Source organism: Ceratocystis lukuohia (assembly GCF_044167205.1).
Source record: "Ceratocystis lukuohia strain C4212 chromosome Unknown Supercontig1_pilon, whole genome shotgun sequence".
Taxonomy (NCBI): domain Eukaryota; kingdom Fungi; phylum Ascomycota; class Sordariomycetes; order Microascales; family Ceratocystidaceae; genus Ceratocystis; species Ceratocystis lukuohia.
In genome coordinates this window covers 4,497,056-4,511,966 of record NW_027263520.1, presented here as the reverse complement: position 1 = coordinate 4,511,966, position 14,911 = coordinate 4,497,056, and the positions used below count along the sequence as shown (strand labels likewise).

The 14,911-nt window shown below is 51.8% G+C and overlaps 4 protein-coding genes across 4 annotated transcripts; 1 reads left to right on the top strand and 3 right to left on the bottom strand.

Moving 5' to 3' along the window:
* Positions 1-20: 20 nt before the first annotated feature.
* HOO65_011114 (putative phosphatidate cytidylyltransferase) lies at positions 21-1,835 on the bottom strand (the record flags this gene model as incomplete). The annotated part of the gene is made up of 5 exons (XM_071005664.1): positions 21-56; positions 140-598; positions 712-1,058; positions 1,169-1,541; positions 1,701-1,835. 5 exons carry the CDS (start codon positions 1,833-1,835, stop codon positions 21-23), a joined length of 1,350 nt encoding a protein of 449 aa, XP_070862936.1.
* A 934-nt stretch (positions 1,836-2,769) lies between these two features.
* On the top strand, positions 2,770-5,694 carry HOO65_011113 (DNA repair protein Rad26; the record flags this gene model as incomplete). The annotated part of the gene is made up of 1 exon (XM_070999882.1): positions 2,770-5,694. One exon carries the CDS (start codon positions 2,770-2,772, stop codon positions 5,692-5,694), a length of 2,925 nt encoding a protein of 974 aa, XP_070862935.1.
* Positions 5,695-5,917: 223 nt separating this feature from the next.
* Positions 5,918-8,941, bottom strand: HOO65_011112 (tpr repeat-containing protein; the record flags this gene model as incomplete). The annotated part of the gene is made up of 1 exon (XM_070999881.1): positions 5,918-8,941. One exon carries the CDS (start codon positions 8,939-8,941, stop codon positions 5,918-5,920), a length of 3,024 nt encoding a protein of 1,007 aa, XP_070862934.1.
* A 415-nt stretch (positions 8,942-9,356) lies between these two features.
* On the bottom strand, positions 9,357-14,627 carry HOO65_011111 (GYF domain-containing protein mpd2; the record flags this gene model as incomplete). Its single annotated transcript, XM_071005246.1, has 6 exons — positions 9,357-9,655; positions 9,724-12,223; positions 12,271-12,754; positions 12,837-13,768; positions 13,857-14,412; positions 14,524-14,627. 6 exons carry the CDS (start codon positions 14,625-14,627, stop codon positions 9,357-9,359), a joined length of 4,875 nt encoding a protein of 1,624 aa, XP_070862933.1.
* Between the last annotated feature and the right edge of the window lie 284 nt (positions 14,628-14,911).

Genomic DNA, 14,911 nt, shown 5'->3' with positions numbered 1-14,911 from the left:
TACTACTACTACCACATTACCTACTGCGTCATGGAATCCGATAGACACTCGAGAGTCTGTAAGCAAGCCAAGTTGTTAGTGAGAAATTCTCCAGACTAAAATGGCCGTTTGACACCACGGTAGGAATTCCTTGTCTTACCTTTGCACCCCACACGCCCTGGTTGTTCAGATGCTTGGCCATGCCACGCACAAGCTCAATTTGAGCCTCGACAGTCAGGCCAGTAATGGCAGTCTCCATGACGCTGCCCAGCGACGCCTTGTGAATAGCAATGAAGCTGTGGTAATACATGTATGCAAAGAATCCCATGATGAACTGGCAGTCCATGCGGTCCGTCATACCACCATGGCCAGGGATCGAGTCACCAAAGTCCTTGATCTTAAAGGTACGCTTGAGACCCGAAGCAAAGAAGCCACCAAATGGCGCGATCAGAGAGGCAAAGGTTGCCAGGGCCAGGGTGTGGAACATCATGGGTTCGGTGGTGAAGGAGAAGTTGAAGCCGGGAGGCAGGAATACAAACTGGGGCAGCGAGTAGACCTTGGGTACGAAAACGGGGTTAGGTACACAGTCAAGGCCGGTGAAGACGTTGGCACCAAGATCCTAAATTCCAGGTGTTAGTGTTTACACTTGATGCAGAGAAGAGCGGAGCAGTTATCTTGCTCTTCTTTTCTTTCTAGAACTTCAACGGAAGCAGGAGAGAGAAAAACACTCACAGTGACAGGGCAAATAAAGAAACCACTACGCATCATTAGCTTCGCAGTAAGAACACCAAAGACGTTCGTCATGAGCCAGGCGCCAATAAAACCCTCGACTGTCTTCTTGGGCGAGATCTTGATCAGCTGGGTACGGCCAAAGGTAATCCCGCAAATGTAAGCCCAAATGTCGTTGTTGATGACAAGAGTGGCGGGAAGCAAGAACCATATCATGCCCTCAAAGACATTGTTCATGATGAAGTGCGCCTGGACAACGATGAGGTAGAGGGCCATGTGAGTCCAGGCAAACTGGGTGAACTGGAACTTGTAATGGCCGGCCTGGAGGGTGGAGACAAAGAAGACGAAGCCTGTCATCATACGTTAGTAAGGGCGAGAGGCATGGGAAATAGGCAGTGTGGGATATAAAAGACTAGAGACTGTTTTGTTTGAGTCTCTTCTTGTCTCATGCTAAACTCACCAAACACATAGAGCACAAAGCTAATAAAGCGGTGGTGGGTGGCCAGCGGTAGCAGCACCTTGTCGACTAGCACGATATGCTTGAAGTAGTAAATTACAGATTCGCCGTACAAGAAGTACATAGTAGTAGCTAGCCAGTACCAGTTGAGATTCTTGGTCTGCCGCAGCTGGCGGGCACGGCTGGGCACATTGGCGATGGCGATGACCTCCTTGAAGCTGATTATTTGCACAACAGTGATGATGACGATGACGTAGATGTGGCCGGCGGCAAGGGCGGCGACGAAGCCGAAGACCATAATCAGGGTCCATAGAGTACGTGTGAAGAAGTTGGCTTTTTTCTTTTCAAACTCGGCCTGGCGCTGGTCTTCCTTGGACTAGGGAAGAAGCAAGAGAGTTAGTCAAGAAATGAACAAGCGTAGCGGGGTGACAGAAATAACGAGAGACGAGGAGCAAGTGAAGAATCGAAGGATAGGAGACAGATAACAAGGATGCACGCGGGGACGAGGACAAGAGGATTGGTTATAGTATCTCACCTCAACAGCCGGTTTCGCTCGGTTACTACTTTGCGCCATGGACCTGTGGCTTTGCACAGGTGAGCTGCAACTGCCATCATCGCTAGCATCACCGGCATGCGAGCCGGCCTTGTTGCCTTTGCGGCTCCGAGCCATGGCGAATATAGTTTGCGGAAGAGTCGGGTCGGTATGGTCAGACTGGGACAGGAAGTCGGTCCTTAGTCTTGGATCCGGTCGGGTCGGGTCGATCGGTCAAAGCTCCTTTTTGGAGGGGGGATAGAAGCCTGTGTCTTGTCGCCGTTCACTAGTCTCACACAAGAATTGAAGTCAGGTGGGAGCCAAGAGGAAGAAAGGGAAGAAAAGAAGACAATATTAGTTGGGGGAAAATAAGATCGAAGATAAAATAAAAGAATAAAAAGGACGGAAATTTGACTTTGTTGTGGAGTCAAATTAAGCAAGTAGAAGCCAGTAAAAAAAAAAAAAAAAAAAAAAAAAAGAAAAGAAAAAGAAAGAGAAAAGGAGTGACGATGAAGTAGAAGAAATGCGAAAAGAGACAAAGGAACAAAAGAAGACTCGACTTGACTTGAATTGAAGACTGACAGACTGAAGAGAATGAAAGAAAGAATTATTAACAATTAAAAGATAAACTACTGCCTTGAGCCATAGCACAAAGCCTTTGACAAAAGCTCAAAGCTATAGCCTAGGTTGCTAGGGTTAACTTATTAAGGCCTTGCTGTATGTACCCGTAGCACAGTATACCTACCTATTTAGCAACCTAAGTGATGCGGCTGCCACGGAAATTTACCTAGCTTTGCTCCTTAAATGGATTAGGGTTCATTTTGCTTGTCGCCGCCCTGTTTGTTGGGCTCGGTCTTGGCCCCGCTGGGTCGCTGTCAGGATTCTTCATCTTCCCCATCAAACCAAATTTGACGAGGCTGAAGGATTGTCTGTTTCCTGCCCCACCACCACGTCGAACAAAAAAGCTTGGACGCGACAAGGCTGACAAACTATCGTGACTTTCTAGCTCTCTCTTCTTCCACGACATCCCCTTAGGTTGCGAACCGACAAATCAATACACCATGACACAAAAATGGAGTTTGATGAATTCGACGACGATGAACTCGACGACCTTACCGATGGTGCTTTGTTAGAACTTGAGCAACAGGCTATCCAGGCTACCCAGGCACAGGCCGTGGGGTCAACGCAACAGCCGCAGTCGCACGCAGCAGCACAGTCACATGCATACAGCACGAAACCTGCTGCTCCCTACGTTCCATACAACTACAATGCCCTGGCTCCCGGCTCCCGGCATCTCCCGCCACAGAGAAACCCAGCAGTTTCTGCGATGCCCATGCGCCCACCGCCTGGAGGTTCAGTCCGTCCGCAGCTCCCGCCCAAGCAGCAGCAGTCTGTGTCTGGCCCGGTAGTTTCCCAGCTCCTGAATGGCTCTATTCGACCCCAGCCTACTCAATTCAACAGGCCACATCCCACACAATACAACCGGCCCCAACCAACACAATTCAATAGGCCGCAGCCGACACAGTACAATAGACCACAGCCCACTCAATACTCTAGGCCACCAGCATCTCAGTCGAACCCTAATCGGCCCTTTGTGCAGCCGTACCCATCGCAGCAAACCAAATCCATCCAACTGTCTCAGCAATCCCAGCAACCCTACCAGTCACGACCGGCCGCTCTCCATGCCTCACAAGCCTATGCTCCCAACTCGACACTTCCACTGAATGTGGCCGAGGTTGATACATCAGATGCACTCGAACTACAGCGTCGGATATCTCTTCTTACACAGCAGCTTAATTCTGCCAAGGGAGAGACCGCTATTGTACGGTCTAAGCTTGAACGCACATCTAAAGATCACGAGGTGTCTTTAGCTGCAGTACGACAGCGGCACGATGCACAAATATCGACTTTCAAGCAAACGCTAGAAGCCGCGCAGACTGCTGAGAAGATTGCCAAAACTGAGCTCAAGTTTCTCCAGCAAGAGCTTCGTGATAGCGACAGCCGAAACCGTCGTCCTGTTGGGGTCCGGGACAACCACCAATCTGGTCTATCTACGGTCTCTACATCTACATCGACGAGTCTTGCCGGGAAGCCACCGACGACCCCACGAAAAGCTACTAAAACCTGGGCCTTAGCAGACGGGTTCGATGACATTGATTTGGCGCCAAGTCCTGGAAAGCGAGCCAGCCGCTCGGTTTCGGGGATCCTGCCATCAGGCCTAGAACGAACACCAACTAAGAACAAGCGTAAACGCAATGTTCTAGACTCGCCCGTACCACAGCTGGATATGGAGGACCATGGTGATTGCGGAGGTCAAGTAGATCATGTTATGTTAGACGGTGGGAATGCTCTTTCGCGGGCAGTCTCACCAGAAGCAGGTAAACAAGCCGCGGCTGTGCCTGTGTCTGTGTCCGTACCTGTGCCCTCCTTTGATTTCCTTAAGCTCATCCTTGATCATGAGGCGCGCGTTCATTGCTCAACCCTTGAGTCCCTCTTCTCCTACCACCTCCCCTCAAGGCCCCACGCTTCACTAGGAGCATCTATATTACATTCCCTGCCGACTATGGGCTCGCCAACACAGCCATTACAGGTGCTAGCAGACTTTGCCTCCCATATAATTTCCTTGCTGGGTGCCTGCGTCGACGACGAATACCCGCCCCCCTTTGAGCCTCTAGCCACTATTCTAGGCTTCACTTTGCGTCTGCATACATGGAGTATTGTTCCTGCACTTTTGCCAAACATAGTCCCTACTATTATCTCTGCACTGACGCAATTGTTCACCAATCGCTCTCGCAGAACATCCGCCCCGAATACTGCGCTAGGCGCTTCTGTCGCTCTCTTAGAGTTGCTTCATCTGACAGCTCTCGGTTGCTCTGTGGCTTCTGATCGACCTGATAAACCACCTGGTGCCCTACGGAGGCAATTATGGTCTGCTATGACTCGTGACGTAGTCGTTCTCGGGCTGTCCCCTCGCCACTGGACCCTTCCCGGCGAAATAGTTCTCATGTTGGATATTCTGGCTACAAGCGGTCTGAATGAATCCATCGGCCCCATATCGGCTGATATGGAGCCTTCCAAGGTGGCGGCCGTAGTCTTTGAGCGCATTACTAAGCTATTGACTCTAGACGCGCAGGCGCTGATTCCAGGTCCTACTCCACATAATCATCAGCCTCATAATCATGTCCAACAAGACAATGAAACTGAGGCCCAGCCGGCCCAACTGCGGGCTGTGCATATGGCTGCTCTGCGCACACTTTTGGCATTTTCACAATCAGACTTTGGTATCCGGTCTTTAGCTGCCGACCCACACGTGACTCGGCGTGTGGCTATCATCCTGACGACTGCTGTCGAGGCATTGTACTGTGTTAGCGGGCGAACGCCGTGTACCATATACTCTGATGCAGACTTGCGACTTGACCCGAGTACTGGTCAAGGTAGCGTAGGCAGCGGTAGTCCTGCCCTTGGCTTTGGCGCACACGAGCTGGACGAAACTGCAACAGTGATTGATTTGGCTATGAGCATTCTCTATCGCTTAGTCACGTATGGTAGCAGCTCTACACTATTGCAGGGCGAAGCATCAGAGGCCCAGTCAACCCGCAAAGCAGCATCCAGCCTAGCGTTTGATCTACGAGTGAAGTTGTCTAGTCATGGCTACGAAGAACTCGAGCAGCTAATAGTGGCTTTGAGTAGACTGAATTTTGCCGACGAGGAGCTCTTCTATGAGGCTCGGATTGATCCGGAGACTGGTGACAAGGCAATGCGCGTGTTGGATTTTCTAGTCTCGCCTCAGGAAGGGTCCGATATCGCGGCGCTATTTTACACCCAAGCTGAAGCCGAGGCTGAAGCCGAGGATGGGGATGAGGCTGAAACTGAGGCTCAGGCTCAGGCTCAGGGAGGGGGCAAAGACGATGGTATGAAAACGGGCGACAAGCGGGTTGGCCCTAGTACGGCGGCGAATCCCGGCGTAGCAGAAGTCATCAGCATTGATGATGACTAGGATAAGGAGGAGACATAGAGGATACATACAGAAAGGAAGCAAGGTTGTAAGTAGATGGTACACGCGGTCCCAGTCCGTGTAATCTTGATTTTAGGCAATATAACGGCGTTTTCTATGCGTAGACAGATATCTAATTTTTAACACCACCCATCCATCCTCTGCTCCTGTTTTTCCATCTGGTGGATGATAATCAATCAACCCTTTACCCCACTTTACAGTCTCGTCACGATCTGGTTGTCTTCAAGCCGTCCATTAAGCCTTGCAGTGTTGCCCACCCCTCCGTGTTCTCCCATTGATCCTTAGCCTTGCCCAGCACGCTTCTCACGGCATTGCGAGCCTTGAACTTCCACTTGGTTCCAATGTCTTCGACTTCGGCGCTATAGTTCTCCAGCATCGAAACTAGCTCATCGGTGCGTTGCACCACAACCTTCCAGGCTTCCAAGTCTTTAGTCCAGTCCTTGCGCTCAGCCGTAGCTGTTGATGCTGCAGCTGCTAAAGACCCGCTACTTGCGGTGCCGACCGCTGCACGCCAGGCTGCCTCGCTGGCAGCAATGGCACCGGCAAAATCGCGACGCCAGGCACGTGCACGCGAGATAATTTCCCACAGGTCGTCGCGGTATGTGATAAGAGGAACCACGGTCTTTTCGAAAAGTTCGTAAATGCTCTTTTCAATCGATCCACGGGGCAGAATATACGGGCCGTCGCGCGTATCATTGACTTTCTCCTTGTCGAGAATGCCCTCAGTGAGCAAGAGTCTCAGCACGTTAGCATCAAGGGCATCCTCGGTAGCACGGATCTCAGCAACCCGCTGAACAGCAGGAACAATGTCCAACAGAGCCGCGGGCTTCATACGGGCGGCCAGGGTGATGATGTTGTCCCAGATACGCCAGTTTTCTCTGTTGAGCGCTGAGCCGCGCTTAAAGGCGCTAAGAGCTTGTTGTAAAAGCCGCGAGGGCTTGGAATACTGGGCATCCTCGTCGTACTCCTCCTCCTCTTCATCGCAAGCCACAGCGGGCTTTGTAGCGGATGTACCATTGGCCTTGTTTTCTGCAATCTCTTGCATAGCCTCCCGGTAGAGACTCCAAAGAGCAGAGCCAAGATTGCTCCATGTTCGGGCATCTTCACCACCCACTGTTCCATTAGCAGCTCCAATGGCCCGCGTATATGCCTCGGCAGCAGCCTCGTAGTCCGCTAATCTCAATTCAAGGTCACCAAGACGGCCCCATAATTCCGTATTAAGACGGTTGGCGTGAACCGCTTTCCTATAGGCTTCACGGGCCTTATCTAGTTGCTTTAGCTGAATGTAGTGTTCGCCTAGATTCTTTTGTGCACGTGAGTAGCGTTGTTTAGACGCATCCCAGGCGCTTTCGTAGTGCGAAGCCTCGTTCTCAAGATCACCCAGAATACAGAAGAGGCGAGGAGCATCAGAGGGAAGATCTTTCTCTGCTTTCAGAGGGCCCATGAAGTCAGTCGGTTTTAGAGATGAGATATCATTCGGCATGCTACCCCTATCCTCTTCCCTCGTTGCCTCAAAGAGCCTCCAGCGAACAAGACCGCGTGCCTTGCTCTCGCCACCGCCGCCACGGCCTTCTTCGGCTCCAGCCTGCTCAGTAGAGGCTAAACACAAAGCAACCTCGGCATACATCCGTAGACGCTTGAAGATCTCCAAAGCTGACACTAAAGAGCCAACTCCCGCCCAGCAGTAGGCCAGCTCTGACTCCAAATGCCAGCGAGGAGGTGTCAATAGAGAGTTGATGTAGCGAAGGCGGGTTGTCGCAGGTGCAGAATCGGATTCTTTGAGAGCAGGAAAGAAGGACGTTGGGGCAGAAACTGGCGGCTCAGGGGTAGTAGAATCACCATTAATAGTAAGAGTAGGAACGGCCAAGGCATTAGAGTTGGCAGCTTCAGTAGAAGAGGAAGCAGGCTCTTCTACCAAAGGAGAGGTAGTGTCAACAACAACCTGGTCCACAACGGCCTGCAACTGCAAGACTCCTCTTTCAACAGTGCGGCTGCGATTAACTTCAATCCGTGATCTCACAATCAAGGCCTGAGTATAGATTTGCCAGTTAACTTTAGTATCTGCCAATACACGTACAGCGTAGGGAAGCACCTCCTCCGCAGTTAGACCATCCATTGGAGAGAAGGCGTCCTTGATGCTGGCCTCAGTCAAAAGGATAGCACTGTCGAGGGGGATAAGCTGGGGCTGGTTGTCAGGCGAAATCTCGGCTTCAAGCTCTGACTCTATAGAAGAATTGGTAGCTCCAGAGCTAGAAGCCTTATCTTCTGTGGTTTGTTTAAAGGCAATGGTTTCAAGAAGAGTGTCATCATTCAAATCCAGAGCCTTTGGCCGGGCCTCCTTCGCATCAGGCTCCATTTTGGTTGCACTCCTAGCCAGGACAACAAGCTGGCTGGTGTCCTTCTCCTGCCACTTGGTTCTCTTTCCCAAGGCTCCAGACAGTACATATTTTAAGCCACTCAATCTAGAAGCTTGCTTGAGGGCCACTCTAGCTTTATCTTCGACGCCCAACATAAGATATGAATTGGATATTTCAAGCAGTAATTCAGCCTGTTCCTCGCAGCTCCATTCCGAAGAGGCCTCAAGCATCGAAGTTTCAGTTATCGAGGCCGAGCCGAGAACTTGCTTGCAAACAGCCTCAATAGCCACTGTCACACCGCTCAAAAGGTCAGGAACATCTGTCCATTGTGAGCTTCGCACGAATGCTGATTTCGAGCCTAGGTTGGGCTGAGCAAGCAGCTTATAGTGCCACACCAGTATGCGCATAGTCCACCAGCTAACGCTGATTTTATTGCCCTCCACTGTAATTGTTTGGGCTTCAGGCGAAAGCTTAGGCGTAATGTTCAAGATAGCATGGCGCGCAAGGCCAAACAAAGGCAGAAAGGGCGCATATTGGTACGGAGCGACACCATCAACTTCCAGGCTTGAGAGCAGCGAACGCTCGCTGCTCTTGGCCATCACATCTCTAAATAGAGCATTAATAGCAGCGGGATTTATAAGCACGGGGCCAGTGACGTTGGCCTGCAGGAAGGCATTAAGGGCAGCAATACCAACTGCGAGCACGTCGGAGAGGTTCAGGGACGTGGAATCAAGCGGCGAGGGCTGGAAGGTTGGCGAGGAGGATGTCGAGACAGGCAACGAAGCTCCAAAATCGGCGATGACCTGTGCCGCTACCGGCGACTGAAGAACCTCTAGAAACTTGCCGTCTAGCGCCAAGGAAAGCATCGTCATTTCAAGCAAGTTTGTCGAGTGAGTTCACTAGTTAGTTTCGATTGAGGCTTGGCTGGTGCTTTGGTTCGTCACTTTTGTGACGTTGATGCGCTGTCACGTGCCTGTATAGCAACAGTTTTAAGACAAAAGAAGGAATCTGAAGAAAATTCTGTCGGAATTTCAGCGTCACTCAAGGCAAAATAGTTACACAGCCAACTTTGTCATACCTCCCTTAGCACTTAAAAGCTTGCATCTATAGAGGGGCAATTTTTGCTAATTCCATCTTCCTTTTTGGTGGGGCAGCATATTTTTGTCGCACATAACCCTGGTAATGTATTCAAGACCCTAAAGTCAACATCCTAATAGATACCCAACAGCAACCCTTGGCGCGCGTTGTCAGGTCCTATCTATGTGGCTACCAAGTTACTCCCTCCATTTATTTCTTCCCAGTCTTCTTGCGGCCAGGGACGACCTTGAAGCCTGCACCTGACATGCTGCTCTCCACTGACTGCTCCCGCACCGTGCTGTTCTTCTTAGCAACCTCGCTCCAGCCAGTCGCACCGCTGTTAGAGGTGCCGTTCTTTTCCACAATACCCTTGTCAGCCAGCTTCTTGCGGCGGATAAACTCTTCAGCAAAATGGCGGCCGTCGATTGTGGCAGAGCTGGCATAGACTGCATCCGAAATCAGTGTGCTATCTAGAGGAAGCAGCATGAGGGTGGCCGCAAAGGTAGAAGCTGTGAGGACACCAGTTAGCATGACTTGTCTTTTACGTTAACACTATCACTAAACTGGCAAAACTTACCATCAATACCGTCAGAAAGCCCCCGTAGCTCACGCATAAGCCACTTATTAAACTCATCCTGGGCAGCTACCGCGTCAGATTTGGCTGTGGTAGTACCAGACTTGGCAAGGATAGTAGGCTTGGCAGTTGTAGGCTTAGGAGTCGCTGTGCCAATTGCACGAGAGGGACCTGCGGTTGTAGGAGCAGCAGGAGTCTTAACACGACCACCAGCACCAACAGTAGCCCAGCCACCAATTACAGTAGTAGCAGCGGCTGGGTTAGAAATAGATGTGCTTGATAAAGCCGCCCCGCCACTACCAGACAAGATCGAGCTCGAAGTTGCAGATGATGGGGCACCTTTGGATGCAAGGTCAGCATAACGTTTTCCAGTACTAGCCGTAGCACTTCCAGTAGATCCCGCAACGGACGTCATTAAGGCACTCTCCTTAGCAGCCTTGGCCTTTCGAAGCTCCTCTTCACGCTGAATTTCGGCAAGAGTCTTCTGTTTTTGAACAGGGGTGCTAATAGAGGAGCCTGAGCGTGTAGCCGGTCTCACCCAGGGAGAAGATACAGTTGCAGCGGGTGACGCGGAAGCTTGACCCCACGTACTAGTAGTAGGGAGGCCAGTCTGCATCGAAGCCATAGCCCGTTCACGCTCACGAGTATCCGCAACTTCTTGTTCCAAGGCGGCCCGACGCGCAGCAGCAGCAGCTTGGTCGGCTTTAGCAGCCTTGGCAGCTTCAGCCTCTTGGATCTCCTTCAACGAAGGGCCCTTACGAGATTCATTGGCTTCGCGGGCCCAAGGAGCCAGTGGCGGGGGCTGCATAGGGGTAGGGGAGGAAAGGGCGGGGGAAGCGGCTCCGGGAGGAGGGGGGAAAGGCATCGGCAGGTCAGAGCCCTGTGGGCCAGTTTGAGAAGATTCAACAAAATGCGCGTATTCTTCTTGCTGGGAATCATATTCCGCAGATTTTTCATTTTTAGCTTCACTTTCACCAGCAATCGAAACGTCGCTAGTCAAAGCTTTATTGTAGCTAGAGTTCTGGTCATCAAAAAGAGAAGCAGAAGGGGCAGAAGCCGCCACTGAATTCTTGGTCTCTGTCTCTTCCTTGAATTCAGCTGCTGCCCCGACAACATCCACATCTTCAACTTCAGCCTTAGCCATAACTTCAGCTTCAGTCTCAGGCTCGGCCTCAGCAGCGACATTGGGAGGCCGGTGAGCATCGGAGACGGGTTCATATTCCTCCCTGTTGCTATCTTCATGGTGCAGCTGCTGGTGCTGGTGCTGCTCTTCTTCGATTATATGCTGCTGGTCCAGGTCGGAATTGACATCCTGGCGTAGGCGTTCGAACTCCTGGATACGATCCTTAAAGCCCTCCTCATCCTGAACAAGGTTGTTGGTGGCAGGAAGAGAGTCACGGAGGCCACTTCCATCCAGTTCAGCCGCAGAATTTGAAGCTCCTTGGGAGTTGAAAAGTCCCCCAAGCTCACCAGGAGCTGTACCATGATTAACACCACCACTAGCGCCAGGGTGGCCACCAAAAGCACTAACCTGACGGTCCAACTCACTCATGCCAGGAATTTCACCCTCGCGAGGGCCACTCATACCTTGAGGCATACCAGGTCCCAGGTGGCCATCAAAAAATTGTGGGAAGCCTGCGGCAATAGGCTGGTGCACACCTGCACCCAAAGGTCCCATGGTACCAAAACCAGGCTGGCTGTGCAAACTATGCGTGCTAGAGTGGTGCTGAAGGCCTGGGACACCAACAGCAGTACCATAAGGAAACTTAGGCGCCATAGCTTGTTGACGCATCAAGAAGTCACGCTGTTGAGCGGCAACAAATTGCTCCTCTTGCTTACGTCTCTCAAGGTTGTTCTGCTCTTCGGCAGTAAGAGTACGGCCATAGGCAGGAATCACGGAGCTGAGAGGAGGAACAACTCCACCAGTAGGGGTCTGGCCAAAGTGGCTAGACTGGGTGGGGGGGCCATGGGGGATTCCGATCTGGGGCACTAGGAAGGGCTCACGAGAATTTCCAATGCGACGGATGAGAGACCCCAGTGGCTCAAACTCGGGATCTTCAACACGCTTCACGCTGAGATCAGGCGAGAAGAAATTGGCTTTATACCAATCATTCATCTCCAAGCCAGTAAAGGGACCCTGAACTTGCCCCTGGGGATCAAGGTAAACCCATCGCATGCGATCAGGCATGACCATCTGACGCGAGGGGCCAGTGCTAGCAGTGCCTTGACGTTCAGCACCAGTGCTAGGCAGTCCATTAAAGGTAGTAGATTGAGTCGTGGCTTGAGTACCGGCAGCAGGTCCGGTTCCGGGAGCCGAAATATCATGCCCGCCATATAGTGGATGAGCGCTGCCAGGCGGGCCAGGTGGGGGGAACAGCTCATCGAAACCGCGGTTGGAAGTGCGCATAGGGCTGTCGGTATCCCGGCCAATGGTGGGGAAACCTCCGCGGCCAATAGGGCCAAGGTTACCTTGGCGCATATCCGACTCTTCATGATCCGGAGGCTGCATTTGTGTTTGCATAGAAATAGGAAACAGCGCCTCGAGTTTACTACGGCGTCCAATAGAAGGAGCACCAATAGCACCAGGCCCATTAGAAGGAGGGCCAAAAACGCTACCACCAAATCCGGAAGTTGGGATATCACCGCCAATGGAGGGAAAAATTGACGAGCCAAAGGCGCTGCCAAAGCCACACCCCCGCGTTCACGATCAGGAGTTCCCACATTGGGCACAGTAGCAGAGCCAGGCCAGCCGCCGATGGCGCCAAGACCAGTGTAAGTCTTAGGACCAGCACTAGAAGTTTGACTACGATCACTTCCATCGAAAATCGGATTACCGCCAAAAGGGCGAGGACCGCCATATCCACTAGAGTTCTGGTCAACACCAGTACTGCCAATAATACCTCCTATCTGGCGATCCATGCCAATGTTCCCACTGCTGTGTGCCTCATCCTGGCGATGCTGGAGATGCTCTTGTTCTTCAGTTCTATCACGATCACCACCAGCTGGGCTACGATAAGGGTTGGTAGCAGAAGGGCTAAATTGATCTTGCCCGTCATTATCGTGACCACCCTGGCCAAGTGACAACGAGCTCATACCCATGTCACCAACACCAGTACCAACGCCCCCCTCCGCTCTTGGTGGGGGTTTCAAATGGCATGTTGGCGGAACGAGACGGCATAGGAGGGCTATCCCCCTGGCTACCGCTAAGAAGGCTGGTTCCCATACGGCCCGGATCGGAAAAAGGGTCAGTATCGGTTCTAGGGCGGCGCCATGACCGCCCCTGCTCAAGATTTCCATCGACGGCAGCAGTTGCAGTCTTGGATTGAGTGTTGAAAGAAACCGATGGTTCACTGTCTTTGCCAGGAATCAAGTGAGCTAAGCGGCTTTCTCGGGCACCTGCAGCCGCAACTGAAGACTTTGCTCCTCCGATAGGTCCGACAAGAGGTGCTCCAGGAAGAGCAAAATTTCCGAAGGAACCCATAGAGGGCGTGTTTTGTCCAGAAGCAGTTGAAGGCCATCCAGCGGTCGAGCTAGAGGTTGTAACCCCAATCATGAAGGGGCCGCCTCCAGAAGCAGCAGCTGGCAGTTTGGAGGAGCCACCGACCGTGCCAAAAAAGCCACCCTTGGGAGGATCACGAGCGGACTGTGGGACGGGGGGATTTTCACTATTATCGTCGCTCTCGAGGGTAGAAGACTCGCGAAGTTCTGACATCTTGTTCCGGTTTCCAATCCACGAGGTATTATCGTCCCGAGGGAATCTCGAGGTTTGCGGAGAGTTGAGGCTACCGTATTGGTCACCGGATTCACGGCGCCGAACAGAAGGTCGTGAGGAGTTGGAGTTAGAAGTCGGAGAAGTCAAACCTGAACTGTGGCCCAAGTTGAGGCCAAAGGTGTTGGAAGGCTGGTTACTGTTGGAATGAGTGACATTCTTACGACCGTTGGCTCCTGTACCCTGTGCATGTGAATGCCCATCTTTGTTCGCGTTGGGGCCGTTGTTGGCGTTGGAGGTCATGAGCTTGAGAGGGCTGTTTACATCATTGGTGAAGGCCTGCAAGCATGGCGGGAGGAGACATTGTTAGCAAAACTGAGGTATATCTAAATCAAAACTTGGGGCCCAATTCCGCAAAATTAAATACCTCTTTCTCTTCTGCGGTGAAATCTTGTAGTCCCAGAGGCTTAAAATCGGGCTGCGAAGGCATCCAGCACATGTCGGGCTCCTGATTAGCAGAGTTGTCGCTGGGCTTGCCCCACTGCCGCACGCCACTGGAGGCAGCAGCACTTCCGTTAGACTGGGCAGAAGGCTGCGCAGTTGTAGTGGCGGCGGCCTGGCCAGGAGCCCAACCATCCATGTACAAACTGCTAGCGACATCGGTGGAAAAGCTCAACTGAGGGTTAGAATCGCAGAAGATCTCCAGTATCTGGTTCTTTCCATAACGAGCCGGAATGGTAGAGTTCTGCTCAAAGTTCGCCATACTGTACGGGACACCTGGGGGGTTGGTGGTGATAGTTTGTAAGTTAGAAGACTGATCGATTCCGGAGCCAGATACAGGAAAGGTTGAAGACGACGAGATCGGGTTCGGGTTGGGACTCTGGGCGGACGCATTGGAACTAATGGATTGACCAGAGGGAGTAGTGGTTGTCGACCGACGAAAAGTTCGAGTTCCATTAAAGGAACGTCCATCGCGGCGATTCCTAGCCAATAGTCAATACCGTGTCAGCAAATTGGCCATGTGTTTGTTTGATTGAGTCAGAGATTTTTGGGGAGGGGGGGGGGGGAGGCAAAGGCAAGTTGATGATGCGTACCAGTCACTGCTCGAGCCTCTATCACCAGGTATGCCTCTAGAATCACGGGCGTTTTGATTCTGGCCTGCGGCAGCAGATGCAAAGCTGGAAGTTAAGTTGGGCATATTGAATGCGAAGTACGGAGCTAGAGGATTTGGTGTTCTTTGCTGCGAAAATGGTATTTGTTCAGTCTTGATCCGCTTCAAAACTCGATATAGAAAACCAAGGAAATGGAGTCGATTACGGAGAGAAAGAATATTACAAGAATAATGACTGCGTCGCTATTAAGCTGTGTGTATTATTGTCGTGGTGACGATAATGCGAGATGAGAAAAGTTTTTTTTTTTTGCTGAGTGGACAGGTTTTGGAATCAATCGAATCGAGGCGCTCGTTTTGGTGGTGAAAGTGGA